This window comes from Dromiciops gliroides, chromosome 1 (genome assembly GCF_019393635.1).
Source record: "Dromiciops gliroides isolate mDroGli1 chromosome 1, mDroGli1.pri, whole genome shotgun sequence".
Taxonomy (NCBI): Eukaryota; Metazoa; Chordata; class Mammalia; order Microbiotheria; family Microbiotheriidae; genus Dromiciops; species Dromiciops gliroides.
Window position 1 is genome coordinate 543,231,262 of NC_057861.1, and position 21,968 is coordinate 543,253,229.

Genomic DNA, 21,968 nt, shown 5'->3' on the forward strand with positions numbered 1-21,968 from the left:
CCCCTCCCCCACTGGGCCACCACCACTCGATTCAGCCCACTGGCTCAGACCCAGGGCGCTCTGCACCAACTCCAGCAGAGATTGGTTCCACTTTACCCTGGCCTACCGCCGAACCCCCTCACCAGTCTGCAATCAGAGCCTCAGAAGCTGCTGGCGCTGAAGAATCTGAGGCACTCTGGAAGCACTGTCTGTTCCTGGCTGGGTCCAGACTGCGCACTGAGCTGTTCAGCCTGATCAGTAGGTGATCACAATTGCCCTCTTTTGCTGAAAAATAGTCTCACTCAGTTCTTATGTGCATTAGGCTGCTCTGGGTTTTGTGTGTGTGTGTGTGTGTGTGTGTGTGTGTGTGTGTGTGTGTGTTTTTTTAAACCGCATTATTTGGGAGTGAGTGGATGGGTTTATCTGGAACTTGTGGGAGTCACAGCCTCTCCTCCACCATCTTGGCTCCCGGGGAAGGCTTTCTGTAAAAGATGAGATTGTAATGGGGACTCAGAGGAAGCCAGGGAAGTCAGTAGGCAGAATTGAAGAGGAAGAGCATTCCAGGCTTGGAGGACAGCCAGAGAAAATGCCTGGAGCTGAGATATGGGCAGTATCTTGTTTGTGGAAGACCCAGAAGGGCAGTGCCATTGTATTAAAAGAGTACATGTCGCAAGATGGCAGAGGAAAGACATTAAGCTCACAGGGCTCCTGATACAATAACCCCAAAAATAGCAATAAAAGAACCCTTGGGGCAGAAAAACACACAAAAATACGGGCTGAGAGTTTTCTCCAGCTATAGATAGATTTCAGGGGGCCGTGCTGGGCCACAAATAAAGCCTAACCCCACAATCGGGCCGACACACCAGACAACCGCAAGAGGAATTTGTCCCAGTGCCTCTGAATTGGCTACAGCACTGGCATCTTCTGGAACCGAGAGCGTGGTTGGACTGAACAGCTGGCCTGGGGTAGGTAAGTGCAGGGGTACCAGTGGATTGGTGGAAGGATTCGACTGTCCCACCCCAGTGGGCAACCAGGAAGAAATCCTGAGTGGTGGGAGACCCAGGTGGGGGAGGGGAGCAGTCTCATCGGAAGCTGAGAACCACACCACAGAAAGCTTTGCTGGTTGGCTGCTTAATAAGTAGGCCTGAGGTTATCTCCGGACCTGAGAACAGGCCAGGTGAGATTAAAACCTGCCCCCCCCCCCCAACCCAAAATACCTGGGACCCTCTGAAGCTAAGAACAGGAGTGGAGCTGAGAAGCAGCCCCACCCCCACCCCCTAGTGGAGAGTTTAAAATCAAGTGAAAGCGAGGCCAGGCAGGCTGAGAAGAAGCCCAACCATCCCCCAGGCCTCGCTGTAGCTTGAACAGTGTGTCCTGGAAGCAGAACCACACTTAAAGAAGGAGTTAAAAGCCAAGAAATAGTAAGCCAGGATGAGCAGGCAGAGAAAGCAGAAGATCATCGAAAACTTCTTTGGGGGAAAGGTAGACCACAATACAACCTCAGAAGAAGAAGATAATAACAGGGTCAAGCTCCAACATCCAAAGCTTCCAAGAAAAATATGAACTGGTCTCAGGCCATGGAAGCTCTCAAAAGGGACTTTGAAGAGAAAGTAGGAGAAATAGAAAGAAGATGTAGAGAAAAGGAGGAAAGAATGGAAAGGGAAATGAGAGCGATGCAGGAGAGTCATGAGAAAAAAGTCAACAGTTTGAAAAGCCAAATGGAAAAGGAGATTAAAAAACTGTCTGATGAAAATAACTGCCTAAGAATTAGGATTGAACAGATGGAAGCTAGTGACCTTATGAGAAACCAAGACACAGTAAAGCAAATCCAATTGAATGAAAAAATAGAGGGCAGTGTGAAATATCTTCTTGGAAAAACAGCTGACCTAGAAAATAAATCTAGGAGAGAGAATTTGAAAATCATTGGACTACCTGAAAACCATGACCAAAACAAAAGCTTAGACAGCATCCTCCAAGAGACTGTGAGGGAAAATTGCCCTGATATTCTAGAAGCAGAAGCTAAAATAGAAATTGAAATAATCCACCAATCACCTCCTGAAAGAGATCCCAAAAGGAAAACCTCCAGGAATATTATAGCCAAATTCCAGAACTCCCAGGTCAAGGAGAAAATACTGCAAGCAGCTAGAAAAAAGGAATTCAAATACTGTGGAGCTCCAATAAGGATAAAGCAAGATCTAGCAGCTTCTACATTAAAGGACCGAAGGGCATGGAATATGATATTCCAGAGGGCAAAGGAACTGGGACTTCAGCCAAAAATCACATACCCAGAAAAACTGAATATAATTTTTCAGAAGCAAAAATGGGATTTCAATGAGAAAGAGGTCTTTCAAGCATTTGTGATGAGAAGACCTGAACTGAATAGAAAATTTGACTTCCAAATACAAGATCCTGGAGAAGCATAAAAAGGTAAACAGGAAAAAGACTTCATGAGGGATATTAAAAGATCAAACTGTTTACATTCCTACATGGGAAGATAATACTTTGAAATCATAAGAACTATCTCAATAAGAAATTCAGGGGCAGCTGGGTGGTGCAGTGGATGGAGCACCGGACCTGGACTCAGGAGAAACTGAGTTCAAGTGTGACCTCAGACACTTGACAATTAATAGCTGTGTGACCCTGGGCAAGTTGCTTGGCCCCAGTTGCCTCACCAAAAAACAAAACAAAACAAAACAAAACAAAACAAAAATTCTTCACAAGAAATTCACAGAAGACAGGGCTGAACTGAATATGAAGGGATGATATCTGTAAAGCATTTATGTTTTGTTCTTTGTAGGTCATACGGGGAGGGGTGTCTTATGTCTGGGACTGGATTTGAGCTTGGGGGGCCTCCTGGGTCCAGGGCTAGTGCTTTGTCCACTGTGCCACCTAGCTAATCCATGATGACATCATTAAAATAGGGTTGAGATGTAGGAGGAATAAACTGGGGGAGGGAGAAGGAGAGAGTTGGTCTGGGGAGAGGTATTTCACATGAAGGAAACAAGAAGAAAGCTTATGGAGGAGAGTAGATGAGGGGGAAGGAGTTGGGGAGTGAGTGAACCTTAATATCATCAGAATTGGCTCAAAGAAGGACTAACATACATACTCAAGTAGGTATAGTAATATACTTTTTTCCCTGGGGGGGAGAAAAGGGGTGAGGAGATGGGAAGGAGGAAAGGGCAGATTGGGGGAGAGAGCAGTAAAAAGCAAAACACTTTCAAGGAAGATGAAGATGTTCTGCATTACTGCACCAGTATGACATATTGAATTGCTTGATCTCATAGGGAGGGTTGAGGAGGGAGGGAGGAAGAAAAAATTTAGAACACAGAATTAGCTCAGGGACCCTGATCTCATTGGAGTAGACTCATGGAGGGAATAGCTTTCATACCCAATTGGGAGGAGCAATCTATTTAACCCTGCAGGAAAATAGGAGGGGAAGAGGACAAGGAAGGAAGGGTGAAAAAAGGGAGTGCAAAGCGAGGGGGAGGATAGTCAGAAGTAAGGCACCTCTGAGGAGAAATAGGTAAAAAGAAGATAGAGTAAAGTCATGGGAAGGGAGTGGGATGGAGGAAAATAGTTATGATGATTGATTGTAATGGCAAAATGTATGGTACCTACTTTGCTGGGCTTTTGTGAAGAAGATTCTCTCTCAAGCTTAAGGTACTATACAGAGGTTGTGATGAATAGGATGCTATCGGGAAAACCTGGAGAGAGCTACATGAGCTGAAGCAGAGTGAAATGTACTGTATACAAAATAACAGCAATAGTCGGGGATGAAGAGTACATGTCTGAGAATAAAATATAAGAAGAATGGAAAGATAGGAGGAAGCTAGACTGTAAAAACAGAACATTTTATACTTGATTCTGGAGACACTAGGAGGGCCATTTAACTTTTTTAAGTGGGAGGAGTGTGTATGTGACATAATTGGGACCTATCATTTTGGTGGCTGAATGGAGGAGGATGGATTGGAGTGAGAAGAGACTTAAGGTAGACCCACTATCAGGCTACTGCAATAGTCCAGGCACGAGGTGATGAGGACCTACACTAAAGGGGAGTTAGTGTTAGAGGAAGAAAGGAGGCATATACAAGAGATGCTGCAAAGGTGAAATCAACAAATTGAATATGTGGCAGGAAGGGGTGTAAGAGATAGTGAGGAGTCAAGGATGACTCCTAGGCTGCCCTAGGTTTTGAGCCTGAGGGATTCAGAGGATGGTGTTGCCCTCTTTAATAACAGAGAAGGAAGGGGCAGGGTAGGTTTTAGGGGGAAAGATAATAAGTTCTGTTTTGGACATGTGTTTAAGATGTCTGAAAGATAGCTGGAGATGTGAGACTGGTAGTCAGCAGAGATTGGGGCAGGATAGGCAGATTTGAGAATCATCAACATAGAGTTGGTAATTAATCCATGGAAGCTGATGAGATCACTAAGTAAAAAAGTAGAGATGGAGAACAGAAGAGGGCCCAGCACAGAACCCTGAGGGACACCTACAGTTAGAAGGTTTGATCTGGATGAGGAGCCAACAAATGAAACAGAGAAGGAGTGATCAGATAGGTAGGAGGAGAACCAGGAGAAAGTGGTGCCCAAAAACCTACAGAAAAGAGAGTATCAAGGAGGAAAGAGTGATCAACAGTGCCAAAAGCTGCAGAGGTGTCCAGGAGAATGAGAATTGAGAAAAGAAAGGTCTTTGGATTTGGCAATTAAGACATCACTTACAATTTTGGAGTGACCAGTTTCAGAGGAATGATAAAGCCAGAAGCTAGATTGTAAGGGGTTAAGGAAGGAGTGAGAAGAGAAAAGGTAGACACCTTTTGTAGATGGATCTTTCGAGGAATTTATCTACAAAGGGCAGAAGAGGTATAGGATGAAAGTTAGCAGAGATGGAAGGATCATCTGGATCCTTTTCAGGCTAATGGAAACATGGTTATATTTGTAGGCAGTAGGGAATGAGCCAGTAGAGAAATAAAAACTGAAAATAAGTGATAGTGTGGGGATGACAGAGAGAAAATCTGTTAGAAGAGAGAAGATGGAATGGGATCATTTGAACAAGGGGTTAGCCTTGATAAGGACTAAGGCCACTTTATTATGTGAGACAGAAATGGAGAAGATAGTGGCAGAAGGCACCTGATTGATAGGAGATGAGAAAGATGAGAGAATAGGGAGCTCATGGATATGGCCTTCATTTTTTTTCTGTAAAATATGAGGCAAAGTTCAAAGCTGAGAGAGTGGGGGCAAGGAGAACCATGGAGGTTTGGGAAGGGATGAAAAGATTTGGAAGAGTCACTGTGGAGACTGAGATAGCAAGTTGATAAAGGAAGTAAAATGAGTGCCTAGCAGCAGTGTAACATAAATTTGTAGTGGACCCAATCAGAACTGTTCTATGACTTTTCTCCGCCTTCATCTGGCAGCATGTATATAGGAGAGAAGACATCAAAAAGTTGGAGTGATCCAAAGCTGTGGCTCGGCTGAGTGTAACTGGTGAAATGAGATTCAAGAGGACAGTGTAGAGTTGGATTGGTTCACCAAGGGGTCAAGATGGGGAAAATAAGAGAGAATAGGTAGGGCAGGGGAGATAGCCTGGGAGAGAATTAAAGGTCACAGTAGAGATAGGTTTTTTAAGGGAAGGCAGAAGTAGAGGTGAAAAGCCAACAGATTATGGCCCAAATTCACTCCCTCTTCACTTCAATGATTTAGAATCATTCATTAGCTTCCTTTAAGGTTTAACTCAGGAGCAATATCCTCCATGAAATCTTCCCTGATCTCCAAAGTTACATGCTTTCTCACTGCTCAAAGTATTTACTGCTTAGGTATTTACTTGTCAGATTCCCCTCAGTATGGTCCCTATCCTTAAGGAATTCACATTCTAATGGGGGAGACAACACAAAAACAACCACGTACATACAAATCATCTCCAGTGTAAAGGGGAGATACCTCAGAAGGAAGACACTAGCAGTGGTGGGGACAAGGAAAAAGACTTTCAGAAGGTGGGACTTGAGCTGAGTGTTGAAGGAAAGCCAGGAAACAGAGCCAAAAAGGAAAAACATTCCAGAAATGGGAAGCAGCCAGTGAAAGGCATGGAGTAAGGAGATAAAGTGTCATGTGTGACAAACAGCAAGAAGGCCAGCATTGCTGGATTGTAGAGTAAGTTGACAGTAATAAAGTGTAAAAAGACTGGAAGGATAAGAAGGGACCAGGTTATAAAGGGTTTTAAAAACCAAATAGAAGATTTTATATTTGATCCTAGAGGAATAAGAGAGCCACTGGGTTTTATAGAGTAAAGAGGTGATCCAGTCAAACTTGTGATTTAGGAATATAACTTTGGCAGCTTAGTGGAGGATGGACTGATGTGGGGAGAAACTTGGGGCAATAATCCAGGTGAGGCTATGAGGGTCTGTACCAGGGTTATGCCTGTGTGAATGAAAAGGACATATAGGAGAGGTTTTCAAAGGACTTGGCAACTTGGATAATGGGAGAGGGAAAGGAGGGGAGACTGAGAAGTAAAAGTGACCCTTAAATTGGGATCCTGGGTGATTGCGAAGATGGTAATACTTTTTTTTTTTTTTGCAGGACAATGAGGGTTAAGTGCTTGCCCAGGGTCACATAGCTAGTAAGTGTCAAGTGTCTGAGGCCAGATTTGAACTCAGGTCTTCCTAAATCCAGGGCTAGTGCTTTATCCACTGTACCACCTAGCTGCCCTGATGGTAACACTCTTTTTTTTTGTTGTTTTTGTTTTTGTGGGGCAATGGGGGTTAAGTGACTTGCCCAGGGTCGCACAGCTAGTAAGTGTCAAGTGTCTGTTTTGAACTCAGGTCCTCCTGAATCCAGGGCCAGTGCTTTATCCACTGAGCACCTAGCTTCCCCCGGACACCACCCCCCCCCCCCCCCCCCCCCCCCCGGCCCCATGGTAACACTCTTAACAGTGATAGGGAAGTCTGGAAAGGGAAAAGGTTTCTGGGGAAAGATAATGAATTCAGTCTTGGACATGTTAAGTTTAAGATATCTATGTGCTATCAAGTTTGGGACATCCAATAAGGAGTTAGTGATTGAAGTCTGGAGGTTGAGAGAGAAGTTAGGGCTGGATAAATTATATGAGAATCATCTGTATAAAGATAACTGAATCCACGGGAGCTGATAAAATCAACATGTAAGATACTATAGAGGGAGAAGAGATTCCAGGATAAGCTTTGGGTGGTGGGTGTGACTCAAATGTAGATCCAGCAAATAAGATTGAGAAAGAAAGGTCAAACAAGTAAGAGAACTAGAAGAGAAAAGTGTCATGGAAACCTAAAGAGATTATATCAAGAAGAGAGTGATAGACAGTATTAAAGGTTGCAGAGAGGGCAAAAGAACATGAAGACTAAGAAAATGCCATAATATATTTGGACATTTGGAAAGGGCTGTTTGGAACTTTGGAAAGAAGATATTGAGCTGAGCGACTAGTTGGAAACCAGATTGTAGAGGGCGTAGAAAAGAGAGAAGAGGAAAATGGAGGCATGAGAGGCTACATAGTCTTCTCAAGGAATTTAGTCCTGAAAGGAAGGAGAGATATCAGACAATAGGTAGCAAGAATGGTCAGATTCAGACAGGGTTTTTTAAAGGACAGGAGAAACATGAACATTTTTGTACGTGGCATAGAAGCAGGTAATAAACTGGGGAAGACTGAAGATTATTGAGAAAGTGATAATTATGGAAAGGGCAATCTGCTGGAGAAGATGAGATTGAATGTGATCAAAGATACACATAGTAGTAGAGTTTGCTTTGGAAGAGAGGGGCTACCTCCTCAAGGTAGCAGCTAGGTGGCACAATGAATAGAATTCTGGCCCTGGAGTCCTGGGCACCAGAGCTCAAATCCGACTTCAGACACAAGCCTCAGATTCCTCATCTGTAAAATGAGCTGGAGAAGGAAATGACAAACCACTCCAGTGTCTCTGCCAAGAAAATCCCCAATGGGGTCATGAAGAGTAGGACTAGTCAACTAAACAACAACAACCTCTTATGAGACAAGGCTACCTCTTCAAGTGAGACAGAGATGGAGGAAATATTGGGGGATGATATCTAAATGATGTAAAATTAAGAGGAGAAAGAGGGATTATTCTTTAAATATACTCAAGGTCCCCAGCTGTGATTAGAGAAAAAAGTGCCATGGGAGGTTTAAGTAGGGATGAAAACGTTTGGAATAGGCCATGTGGGGAGTATAATGAATTGATTTGGGAGGTGTAATGGGACTGCCATTTGAGATAACATAACTTAGATCTGCAATATGCCTGGTCAGCATAGTTGTGATTTTCCTCCAGTTTGTTTGGCAACACATGAATAAGAGAAGTGGCAGACTTGGTCAAAAGTCGGGTCTTGGCCAGGTATGTTGATTTTATCAGTTCCAGTGGATTCAATTATCCTTTTGTTTTGGTGAGGCAATTGGGGTTAAGTGACTTTCCCAGGGTCACACAGCTAGTAAATGTCAAATGTCTGAGGGCAGATTTGAACTCAGGTCCTCCTGAATCCAGGGCTGGTACTCTATCACTGAGCCACCTAGCTGCCCCGGATTCAATTATCTTTATACAGATGATTCTCATATAATTTATCCAGCCCTAACCTCTTTCTCAACCTCCAGACTTCAATCACTAACTGCTTATTGGATGTCCCAAACTTGATAGCCAGGTATGAACAGTGATAGGCTAAGGGAGTAAAGGAGCAGAGCAAAGAGGATGGTTTTAAGAATTGAACTGGTTCAACAAGAGATCTTAAAAAAGCAAGATGGCCTGGAAAATACCTGAATAGTCAAGGGATTAGAAGTCATAACGAAGTCAACCAACAGGTTTAGGGAAGACAGAGGGAAATGTAGAATGATTTTTTAAATTATCATCAGATAAAAGAATATCAGATTTCATAGAAGTGGAACACTTGTAGGTGATAGCAAGATCAAGAGTATTTTGATCAGTGTGTGTAGTTTAGGTGGAATGGAGGAGTAGGTAATGAGAAATGAATAAGATTGAGGAAATGGGAAGTTACAGGGTTTGAAGGAGTATCTATAGGCATATTAAAGTCCCATCATATGATGGAAAGAGTTGGGGTTGCAAAGCCTATCAGATAGATGCTGTATTCATTAAGGAAGGGGGGGGAGTTAAGAAGAGGAGGAGGGGGCAGCTAGGTGGCGCAGTGGATAAAGTACTGGCCCTTAATTCTGGAGGACCTGAGTTCAAATCTGACCTCAGACACTTGACACTAGCTGTGTGACCCTGGGCAAGTCACTTAGCCCCCATTGCCCCACCAAAAAAAAAAAAGAAGAGGAGGTCTTCTGTCAGATAAATTACCAGGATCCAGATTGTGTGATAAGTTTGGATCTAATGAACCTGAAAGGAGGAGAGGGTACGGGAATCGGTAATTAATTAGTCCAACTCCCTCAACCAGGTCTGGGTGGCAAGAGGTGAAAGCAAGCGCAGTGCCTCACATAGTAAGCCCTTAAAGTCTGTTACCTATTAGAAGGTAAACTCTTTGTGGGTAGGGCCTGGGTGTTTTTTCCCCTCCTTTATTTCCCCCAGTACTCACACACTGTACCAGGGAACCCCCATTTTATTAAGCAACATTTGCCCTGCACTGGGAGGCTTTCAAAACCGCGCTCACTTCTACGATCTTAAAGGGTTCCTCGCCATAGTCTTCATTTTTACTCACATTCAATGTGAGTAAAAAATGAATTGATTAGGGATTTATCAATGTTAACTCCTTGCCCCCTTAGTCATGAGGTCATACTTCTGGAGCTGGAAGGGTCCTCAGAGCCCAACTCCTCACTTTACAGATGAGGAAACTGAGGCCGGAGAAGTTTTTCAAGTGACTTGCACAAGGTCAACCTGGCAGTCTGAGGCAGGAATTGATACCAGGCCTCTCACTTCGAAGCCACCTGTTAGAAATACCTGTTCGCCTGCCTAAAGGGCCCGTACGATAGTAATTCAACATCAGCTCATTCAGCCGCCGCCCTCTGATTCTTAAAATTCTAGCGCCCCCTATTACTAGGAGACATGCTGGGCAACCCCCCCCCCAAAAAAAAAGGTGAAACAAAACAAAAACCAAACATGGAAGACCTACGTGGAATCCGGGGCGGCGGGGCCAATGACCCCTGGGGGGGAAGCAAACAACCTTTTTTTTCCCCCAGTACCGTGCGTCCTTGCCGGGGCACAAGTTCTGACTAAGGTCAGTAGTACCAACATGGCGTCTCCGTCTTCTCCCTCTCCCTAACCCCTTACCCCCAGCCTCCTTCCTGTCAGTCGCGCGCCCGCCCCCCGCGCCAGACGAGGCCGCGCGCGAATCTCGAGTCGCGCGGGAGGCGGCGTTTCCGAGGATTCCGGAAGCGGGATCTGGAGCTGGGGGCGGGGCCCGGACCGGGAAGAGCGGAAGCGAGAGGGAGAAGGAAAGTAGAGAGAAACTGGTCCCGCCCAGATGGGGAGGGTGAAGGGAGCGGCCGCGGCGGCCGCCGAGGCAGCGGGTAAGGAGCAGGGGGAGGGGAGGCAGGATGTGAGTGGAGCGGCCATTTCCTGTTTCTCTGCAGTTTTCCTCCAGCTTTGGGTGGTGGCTGCTCCCTAGGATCGGCTTCTAGTCGGCTAAGGGCGAGGCGGCGTGGACTGCGGTCCCCGTCCACCCCCCCCTCTGTCCACGTACCGCCGTTCCTGGGGCCTTCCTTCCCCTTGTCAGTAGCCCATCCCGCTCGGAGACCGTCGGTCCTCCCCTTCTGCTCCCGGGCAGCCTCGGCAGCCGCCGCCGCCACCTCCACCTCCTTCTCCTCCTCCGCCGCCGCCGCCGCCTCCGCGGCAGCCCCGCGAGCCGCCCCGATGCAGGCCATCAAGTGTGTGGTGGTTGGAGACGGGTGAGTCCTCTTTCCTCCCGGCCCCAGCCTTTCTCTTGTTCCTGCTCTCGGGGGACGCGGGCTCGGCCTCTGCCGGGGGGACCCTGGTGGGCGTGCGGGGGCGGGGTCCGGCGGGTCCCTAGGGTGGGGCGGAACTACGGGGCCCCGCTCTGGAAGCCTGAGGTTGGGGGTGCCCGGCAGCCCACGGAGGGGCTTCCTGTAGGGTGGGGAGCTCCCCGAGTGACGGTTTGATTGCTTGGACTGGTCAAGCATTGGAGACACCCCGGGGTGGGGTTGGTGTAGACGGGACGGGGATCGGACTCCTAATGGGCCTGGGCTGTAGCATTTAGCAGCTCTTGGGGTTAGGTGTTGCATTTTCTTTGGGTTAGCCTTTAAGAATCCCGTCCTCAAGTTGGTGGCGGCGGTGGTGGGGTAGATCTCGTTCCCCTCCTCCTCCTCCTCCTTCCTACCTCCACCCTGCCATAGACACAGTTCTCACTACCTTCCCAGAGGGGTGGGTGGGAGAGTCAACCAGCCTCTCCCACTTTTTTCTTTGGGATAATGTTAGTATCTGCTCTGGGGTCCTGCCCTCTTTTTTTTTTTTTTTTTTAAAGCTTGGGATTCATTTACCCAGCCCAAACGAAAAAAAAGTGGGCTTCCACCCTTTTGCTCAGTTCAAAAACCCAGTTTGGGTTTAGGTAGAACTTGAAGCTAATGTAATGCACCTCTGAATCAGAATGCTTGTCTTCTACCATCCCTCTGTGTTTGCTTGTAGCTTAGGTAGGAATTCGGTCTTTCTTTTTTTTTTAAGTATTTTTCTTGGTGTTTATATTAACTCTAGTTAATATACCTTATTGAAAGCTAGGTGAGTATTCTAACTGTCATTGAGGTTGATAGTGTTTTATAATCTCAGGTTGTAACAGACTGCAGTGAAGGTGATTTATCGGGACTGGTTATGTGGTCTAAAATTTAATCTACAGGTTTGTTTAGTCTCACTTTCTGTACTTAAGTGGTTTTTGCTTCAAGGAACCCTTGGTCTTTGCTCTTTTGGGAAACTTAATAGTTTTGTGGTAAAGAAGATGAGAATGAATTCTGTTGACACAGTAGTATGTCCAAAAAAGTGGGTTTCTGCCCTTATCTTATACATTAATTAGGTATGAGATGCAGCAAAACAGGCTTCCTGAGGAAAAAAATTGCTCCCAGTGACTCAAGGCATCTCATTTTATTACTGTGTGTAGTTGTGTTTTCTGGGTTTGTTGGAAAACAAGACCTTCCTTATGCAATTAAACACCACCCCACACCCCCCAAGAAACAAATATCCTAGTGTAATCCAAACAAAATTATATATCACAGTATTAGTTGTGTAATTTAGAGTTGGCCAGGACCCTTGAAAAATTACTATTAGCCTCATGAAATTTTTGCAACAAATGAATAACATTTTCCAGTGTGTTTGAATGTTTTTGTTGCTTAATGATACTCTCCACTAACTAATTACTGCTAGTTTAGTGAGGGTTTTTTTTGTTGTTTTTTTTTTTTTAGGCAATGGGGGTTAAGTGACTTGCCCACGGTCACAAAGCTAGTAAGTGTCAAGTGTCTGAGGCCGGATTTGAACTCAGGTACTCCTGGAATCCAGGGCCGGTGCTTAACCACTGCGCCATCTAGCTGCCCCTTTAGTGAGTTTTTTGAGGTCTGTATTTGGTTTTGACTTTGCCTCTGGATGTTAGGAATGTTTTTATTAATACCTAGCTTTCTGTTTGAAAGTAATTTAGATTCTTGGAATTGCTTAAGATTTCTAGTTGAAATATAAAAGGCAACAGGCTGGTTTTTATGATAATCAAATTTTAAAGCCATATTCTGAAGGATTGGAACATTTTCCTAAGTAAAATATTAAACTAGGTAAAACTAGGAACTTGTATGTTGGTAAGATACTTTTAACCTTCTGAAAGAAAATTAGTTCTGAAAAACATGTTGAGTAAGTGGGTGTGTATAATAAAATAAATTTATCTTAATCATGAAGTTGGGGTCCTCTTGTGATTAACTAGTTAAGAAATGTGCACTAATTTTGCAAAGTTTTTTAGCTAGCTCAATTTCACTTTTATTGTTAAGAACAAATTTCTTGTGACAATACATAGCATAGTTTTGTTTTTTTAAACCAACTGGTTGTGGTCAGTTCCACATTTAGTCTTGATGAGTAATTTGACTTCAAAGGATTTGAGATTTCAGTAGTGTAGGTACTTCCACCAAAATAGGCTGCAGTTTCCTTAATACTTTAAAATCTACATAAATTGGCTGGGGCCAAGAAAATATCAACTTTCTGGTTATGAGCCTTGAGCCTCTATGAAAATAATTGGAAAAATTCTTGTACAACTCAGTTCCTCGATAGGCCTGTTACTTGAAACTTGCATTGCCAGAGCTTGCCTTCCCTGGCATAGCCCTTGAAACCAGCATTACTTCCATGCCAAGATTAGGCATGAGAGTAGCACTTACTTAGAGGAGGAAGTAATTTAAGATACTTTAAAATTAAAACTAGAGGTTTAGATTGGTTTGGTTATTTAAGCTAACAGTTAGTGGGCTTTTAATGCTTTTATTGATTTTGTTTATGAAATAAAATGTTGAATGACAATTACATGCAATACATTGCTAGATATGGGAGATATATATAAAGTAGAAGATTGAATTCTGACACTGCTGTTCAGTTCCTACCTCAGACACTGTGACCCTGGGCAGGTCACTTAACTTATCTCACCCCTTAAATTCAGTTTATCTGTCTCAAAATGGATAATAATATTGCCTTCTTCACAGTATTGTTGCTAAGGATCAAATTAAGGAATATATATAAACTTCTATCTAGGTGCTAGGAATTTGTATTCCCCTCAAGGAACTTACTCTCTGATTTATTATTTTTGGAATCTTGATTGATTAGGGCTGGGTGGCATAGAAATAAAATAGGAATGCTTTTTAGAAATGTCATCTTGATAATTTCCCCATTCAAATAACTTTTACTGTTTTTTAAGACAATAATGTAGCAAATATTGGTTTGAAAAAGAGGTCCCTTGTTCTGCTGAAAAACTATCATTTAATTCGGCAAATATTCATGAAATACTACATGTACTTGAGGCTATTGTTTGACTATTTAATTGTTGACAGTTTCCACAGAATTTTCTGTTAATTACAAGGCCAGATTTTGTTAATATAAGAAACACAATTTAGTATTATGGAATATTTAAGCTTTAAAAAAAAAATAAAGGCTGATTCGGCACTAAAAAAAATCCTGAAGCATCACAAACTGCTGGCTTTTCTATTTTGTTGAAAGGGTATTTGTGCCCTGAAATGTGTCAGCAGTTGGAGTAAGAAAGCAAAAGCCTCCTGTTGCAGATGATATTGTATGCTTTGTAATAAGCAATATCCCTTAGTTTTTAAAAACAAAACTATCAATTTTCTAGAATATTTAAAAGCTATAATACATTTTTCTTTTGTACTACAATCAGTTGAATTTTCTCTGATTATATATAAAATTTTTATTTTAAATATTTGTCCTTTGGTAATCCTGCCTATCACTTTGATTTGGTGAACCCCAATAACATATACAGTTTGTCCCCGTGCTGCCCCCGCCAAGGGTTAAGTGACTTGCCCCCAGGGTCACACAGTCAAATGCCTGAAGCCGGATTTGAACTCAGATACTCCTAAATCAGGGCTGGTGCTTTATCGATTTCGACACCTAGCTGCCCCCAACATATACAGTTTTGCTTAGCCACACAACATACCCCAAAAGGGCTGAGGTCTCAGTTAAAGTCAGGTTAATAATCATTGCTTTGAATAAGTACTAGTATCTCACCAAGGTTATCTTCATTGTTTTTTATTTGAGTTGACTGGAGGACCCAAAGTATAAATTGTAACATTTTGATAACATAAAGAATACCATATCTGGCTAGACCAGTGGTTCATACTGGAAGTGTTTTATTTTTGATACACACATCAGGCGACTGTGAAAGGGCTGTCTTTCATGAAGTCATCCCCAAGAGGATGATCCCAGATGTCCCTAGCTTCCTTTTCATTTTTTATGAAGCACTCCTTAAATTTACCTAGGTATATAATTTGGACTTGGACTCTCAGTCAAACGACCTGAATTCAAATGCTGTGTTACACTCACTACCTGAAGCAAGTCTTCTCTGGTGTGTTCAGTTTATCTGTTTAAATGTATTTGGACTAGATGACCTCTGAGGTTTCTTTGAGATGTAAATCAAACTAAAATTTTGTACAAGTAAATAAACAAACACTTGTTTCCTCTTAAAAGTAGGATGTAGGGATTGGGTTGAAAAATCAAGAGGTATTTTTTCTTCATTCTTAGAATGATAATATACTATACTTTTTATAAGGTCTTATCTTTAAAATTTGCTATTTACTTTGTTAATAATTTTTAGCTTTCTGCCTAGGCTTACAAATGCCATCCACCATTTAATTCTTCCTGAAAGGGAGATGTCTTCATGTTGTAGCCCTACTTCCAGGATACTTTCCAAATGAAGTGTCAGAAGAAGGGAAATTAAGGAGGAAATCTTGGAGTTGCAAATGAAGTAGAATGATTGTCGGGCAGTTAAGTTATAAATAGTTGATTTATGGACCTGCCATCAGGTTTTGAAAGGAATTGTAGTGTAATGTATAACAGAAGGGTCTAGTGGAGTTGGGAAGACCTTGGTTCAAGTCCTGGTCTTTAGCTGTGGGACCAAAAAGGCACTTTGTCTCTCGGTCAGTGCCCCTAGGTAACTAAGACTATAAATGACAGAAGAGTTCCTTGCATTTCATTCATAGCTTCACTACACCTCTCCTCACTCCCCCACCCCCCCCAAAAAAATCAGACATTGAACTTTAGGTACTTTCTCTAGTTCCCCACAGTTACTTAGTAAATATTGTTAAGTTGGTTTGAACAAGCCAAAAACCTACTCAACCAAATATCAGTGGTTAATAGTAATGTTTTCTTTATTTTCTGTGACATTTACTTCTGCCAGATTACTTTCTGCGAAAAAAAAAAGAATGTTTTGATGCTTTTTTCCATGAATATGAATTGAATTTAAAGTCTAAACTGTGGGAGACACATGTGAAATTCTGGATTTTGGGTGAATTACTTATAATGGTACATGGGATTTGGTATAAAGCTCACTGTTTTTCGGTTGTGTTCAATTCTGCATGACCCTATGGACCACAGCATGCCCATATGCTGAGTTTTCTCAGCAAAGATTCTGAAGTGCTTTGTTATTTCATCCTCCAGTGTGTCCCCATTTTACAGATGAGGAACTGAGGCAAGTAGGGTTGTTTAAGTGACTTGCCCAGGGTCACAAAGCTTGTAGTTTCTGAGGCCAGATCTTCCTGACTCCAGGCCCAGTGCAAGTTATTAGGTAATTTCTTAAACATTCAGTGGTGTTTTTTACATAGATCACATTTATAACACCTTAAAATATACAGAGGCACCCTCCACAACCACCCTCTGAGGTAGGTAGTATAAGTATGGTAACTATCAACATGCTTGTAAGGCATGTGTTAGAGTACAGAGTAGGAATGCAAGTGGTTTGTGTGTTGTTGTTTTTTTAACATTTTATTTGTTTTAATGTTGAGGAGTGTTACATTTGCACAGATAAGCCCTTATGAGTGTAAGTATCTGAAACATTTTAAGGTTTTAGTACAGCTTCTTTCTCCTGGAGTGTGTACTAAAAGAACTTTACACGTAGGTGTTGTCTCATTTTAATGAGCTCCCTATGAAGCACAAGGTGAAAGTAATCATTAGCTGTTTATATATTGAAATATGGACTATGATGTGTCTAAGGTCATTATTGGTAGTAAAATTCAGTTCTTCCTGCTCTGTTCTATGCTCCTTCCCAGTTTATAGTTTTACAGAACTGAACAGTGAAGGCACATCACTTTAAAAGTCCTTCATATTTCTACTGCAGCATGAAATACCTCACTAATTTAGGTATCTGTGGTGTAATAGAAAAAGGGGTTCCCATTTACATAGCGATTTTAAGGTTTGCAAAGTATTTTTCTCACAACCCTGGAAGGTAGATGGTACTGGTATTTAATCTCCATTTTACAGATTAAATATGAAAGTCCAGAGTTGATGAAGTGACTGTAGTCCCAGCTAAGTAGGTTATTAGATTTGAACATTCAGCATTTAGACAGGATTTAAACATTTTTTAAGTGTTTTATTTGGTCCTTTGTTTTTATATCAGTTATTTCTACATATACCTACTACCATCATTTTGCTCTTGTGGTTGCCCCCCACCTCTATCAAGAGGAGGGAAGCATGTTTCTCTATCTGTTCTCTGGAAACAGGGTTGATCATTACAATTCCTCTGCTTCCTGTTGGGTGTTCTTTTCATTTTTTACCTTATTATAGCTATTGGATATATTCTGCTTCTCTCTTCATTCATTCATACAAGTTCTCCCATTTCTTTGAATTCTTTTGTCATTTCTTATTAGACAAGAATATTCACAAAACAGTTTATTTGGCCAATCCCCAGTCTACAGGTGTCTGCTCTATTTTTATATATATATATAGGGAGGCACGTACCCCAAGGATATCAAAGGGGGTGTGTGTGTGTGTGCGCGCAGCACATACATGCATAGCTTCTATCTATGATATCCTTGGCGTATGTGCCCCCAAAATGAGATGACTGGAAAAATGGTTGTGAATAATTGAATCAATTGGGGAGGAAGAGCAAAATATCAGATTTCTAGAACAGTTGGAGTAATTTACAGCTCTACCAACAGTGTATTAGCATACCTCTCTTTCTGGAGCCCTTCTGGCTTTTTCAACAATTATTTAATAGTAAGATATAGTCATATCATATGCAGAGTTGAGTTTTGATTATAAATCCATGTACCTTAGTATTCTGATTGATATAAATATTTTGTTGACTCCAACTCACCTCTAGCAGCTAAAGGGGATAGGTATCATGAGAATACTTTGGCAAGACTATTGAGATTTGCCTCTTAACTGCTGCCAACTGAAAGGAAAACGATGATCAATTAGAGCCAGTGTGGCTCTATCAAGAACAGATCGTACCAGACTTACTAATTTTCCTTTTTTGATAGTGATTAGATTAGTAGCTAATGGGAAATCTGCAAACATTTTATACCTAAATCTTAACAGTGCCTTTGAGAGTTTCTCATGCTCTACTCGTGGGTTTGTCAGTGGGTTAGTGTTGATCTGGGAAGTCTCTGACGTAATGACCCATGGTTCTATATTTGGCCCTTTCATGTTGAACACTTCTTAAAAAATTCATGACTTAAAATGACAGTATAGATGTCATGCTCATCACATTTGCATTTGACATGCTCTGAGGTTAGCTAATATTTGATGCCAGTCAGGATTCAAAAGGTCTCCATGCTAGAATCATGATGGGCCAAATATAAAAAGAGCTATTATGTTTTAAACTGAATCCATGATTTTATTGATTTAAGGAACTCTCTCTGAAGAATCTCTACTGGTGAAGATCAGTTTATAATCTTAGAAAATCATTAGACAGTTAATTGGAGGACTGGGAGGTTAAATAGCTTGGCTAAAATCATATTGCCTGTATATGTCAGATCTAGGAGTTGAAAACTTGACTTCAGTGGCCAACCTGTCTCTCCGGATGAAGCTGGATTGGGTTAAATGTAAGGTTAGGGACAGAGAAACCCTTTAAAAATCACAGGCTGTTGGGACATGGCTAGATAAATAGTTTATGTAGGAAATGATCTTGGGTTTTTAGAAGATTGCAAGCACAAAATGAATCACCATTGCTATATACTAGCCCCTCTGATGCTGAATTGGAGAGGTATACTATTCAGAATGAAGGAGGTAATGGTGCTACTATATCCTTTGCACTGCTTAAATGACTTTTGAAGTACTGTTTAGTTCAGATAGAGTAGTTTTTTGTTGCTGTAAAAGTTTCATAAAATGTGTACTATGACCATAAGTCTTTTCTTTTCTCTTTTTTTTTTAAGTCTTTTCTTAAAAGTCAAATTCTGTTTTGTTGGGGGTAATTCATCTAGGTTTGGCAGTGATTGGGGGGGGAGAGACATCTGGCAGCTTCCTTTATTACCTATTTTTGCTAAGCAAGTAATTAAGCAGTTGTTTCTGTGTTTCTGAAACGTCAGTACCCTCCAAAATTTGCTTCCCTAGATTGAAGTTCTGGTTAAGTCCGCTCTAATTACTGGTCTACACTGAGGTATGTCAAAGGAACTGGGCATGTTGTAGCCTGTTAAAGGGAAAAGGGTCTGATTGTTTACTGCCTTAGGGATGGGGGAAGGGAAGGAGGGAGAGAGGGATAGAATTTGGACCTCAAAACTTTAAATAAAAATATTTTTTTGAAAAGGAGAAAGGGAATTCCTACAAGGAACAGAATCACTAGCTTCATTACTTGAAGGTTTATCTATCAGACTTCTGAGATCTTGGCTCCGCTCATGCCAGTTACAAATCAAACCTCATCCTAATGTGGATTGCTTCTCCATCCCCCACACCCCCAACCAAATGAAAACTCAAACACAAAACTCAACAGTTTTCATCATTCCAATTTACTAGTTGCTAAACTGATATTAAATAAATTATTTTAGGTGTCCATACCCCACCCCCCTTCTCAGTCTGCTTACTGAGAAAAACTGGGGGTCTCATTTTCCTTTAAAATCTCCAGAGTCCTCTATATTACCTGTGCAGATTTGGGAAAGAATAGTCTCCTCCCTTGAGGAGAAAGTACCAGCTTCCTTTAAGGTGCCAACTAAAATCCCACCTTTCTACGGGAAGCCTTCCCCAACTCATCTTTTTTCCAGTGCCTCCCCACTTTTAATTATTTCCTATTTATACAACATATGACTTGCTTTGTATACATAGACAGTTCTCTCTTTAGGCAAATTCGAATTACCCAAATTCAACTTGACTTAAAGAATTATGAAAGAAATCCACATTCCGGGGCAGCTAGGTGGCAAAGTGGATAGAGCACAGGCCCTGAATTCAGGAGGACCTGAGTTCAAATATGACTTCAGACACTTGACATTTACTAGCTGTGTGACCCTGGGCAAGTCACTTAACCCTCATCCCCCCCCCCCAAAAAAAAAAAGGAAAAAGAAAAAAACAAGAAATCCACATTCCAAGAAAGCAACGATATTAACCACAGCAGGCCTCCCCCCCCAAAAAAAAAAACCCCAAAAAACCCAACCTTCGAGTGAAAGTAGAAAAACTGATATGTGGGGATGCACTGGTTGGCTTGAAATCTCTGACCCACTCCTGCCCATGACTGGCCTTGGCCCCTTCCTGTTCTTCCTCTTGGCTCTCAGTTCTCTGTCACAGGCACTGAGCATGGGGGGGGGGGGCTTTCTTCCTGGGCAAATTGGTATTACATAAAAATCACTTTCAAGTGGCCCACTTATGTAAAGTGAGAGCTGTCTGTATTTGTTTGGTTGTCCTCCCCCATTAGGTTGTAAGCTCCTTGAGGGCAGGGACCGTCTTTTGCCTCTTTTTGTATCCCCTCTGCTTAGCACGGTACTTGGGAACATAGTAGGTGCTTATAAACATTTATTGATTATATTTCAGAGTTCCTACTCAACTCTGATCTTTTCATCATAAATTTAGCTTTAAAGTGCTCTGTTCAGTTAAAGGTCCACTTTTTGCTCTGAAGAATTGTACACAGTTTTGTGTAGGGCAAGTTATTCTTGGTTGTAAGCCTGTATCTTTTGTCTTTAGGAGTATTACATTCCAAGATCCCATCTGTAATAGAAGCTTCCAGGTCTTGTGTGATCCTTGGAACTTGAAATGCTTCTTCCTGGATTCTTGCACAGTATTTTATCATTGACATGGGAGCTTTGAATTTTGGCTCTGGCAATGCTGGGACTAAAATTTTGGAGTTTTTTTGAGGTGGATTCTTTTTCATTTTATCATCCCTTTATTCTTTATTCTCTGGGAAGTTTTCATTGATCATTTCTTGAAATTATGTCCAGGCCTTTTAAAAATTTTTTTTATTTAAATAAGGGTGGTTTTCAGGGAATTCCATGATTCTTAATCTTTATTTGATGTATTTTCTAGATCAGTTTTTTATATCCGATATAACATTTTCCTTTTTCCCCCATATTTGATGTTTTTATTATTTTTTATTGTCTTAAGAAATCACCTGATTTCTATTGGTTTAATCTCCTTTTTAGGGAGTCTATTTCTTGGTAAGGTTTACCACCTTTTTTTTTTTTTTTTTGTGAGGCACTTGGGGTTAAGGACCTTGCCCAGGGTCACACAGCTAGTAAGTGTTAAGTGTCTGAGGCCAGATTTGAACTCAAGTCACTCCTGAATCAGGGCCAGTGCTCTATCCGCTGCGCCACCTAGCTGCCCCGCTTTTATTCATTTTTAAAATTCCCTTCCTGCATTTCTTCTGGGTATTTTGAGTCTTTGTGAAAAAATCCATTTTTTTCCCTTTGAGTCCTTTGCTTGCAGTTAAATTGATCACTTCTTTAAGGGGTATTTGCTGGGATGGGGGACAGGATTCTAGATTTGAAGTATTTTTTGTGTTGTGTCAGTGTTTTCTTCGATTTATTCCTCTCTACAGCTTTAGTTCATGAATGGGGCTTTGTGCCATGGCCAGACTCTTACCTTTGGTGAACTTTTGGTTGAGATGATTCCCTTGTTGATTTTTCCCCTGGGTGTGGCTGTTGACTTCTAAGATTTTATGTCTTACCAAACTCCTGAGGTTCAGAGTGCTGAATCTTCTGGACCTTCCCCTGGCAGCTCAAGGACAGAATTTTGGGGACATCATGGCTCCTTAGCCTGGGCTGTTGAGGCTGAGTTTTTGGTAAACTAACCTTTGTCTCTCACTGGTCAATGTCTATAGATCAAGGGCCTCACCCTGAGCTTTTCTCAGGGCTATCCTCCGTTCTTGTGGCTGTGTTTACAGAAGATACATTATCTCCGTTCTTGTCACATTCGGAAGCTAACCTTTTCTGGCACTGGTTTGTTGGCAGACCCCCTTTACTATAGCCCTTGGGCTTCTGACTGATTTCGAGGAGCAGTTCTTGGGTTGGAAATAGTCATCATAATTTTTCATTGGATTTCTTTGATATGGAACTTCAGGATTTTGCTAGTGTAGGCAGGAGGGAGCTGAGCTGAGTGTCTGCATTCCTATTCAGGTAGCCATCTTGGTTGGAGTTCA

The 21,968-nt window shown here is 42.0% G+C and overlaps 1 protein-coding gene across 1 annotated transcript in view; it reads left to right on the forward strand.

Annotated features, from left to right (window-relative positions):
* The first annotated feature begins 10,458 nt into the window (after positions 1–10,458).
* The window catches only part of RAC1 (Rac family small GTPase 1), a 41,020-nt gene continuing 29,510 nt past the window's right edge, over positions 10,459–21,968 (forward strand). Inside the window, 1 exon segment of the mRNA XM_043969231.1 lies at positions 10,459–10,830. Within this exon segment, the coding sequence (XP_043825166.1) occupies positions 10,796–10,830 (35 nt within the window). The 5' untranslated portion in view covers positions 10,459–10,795.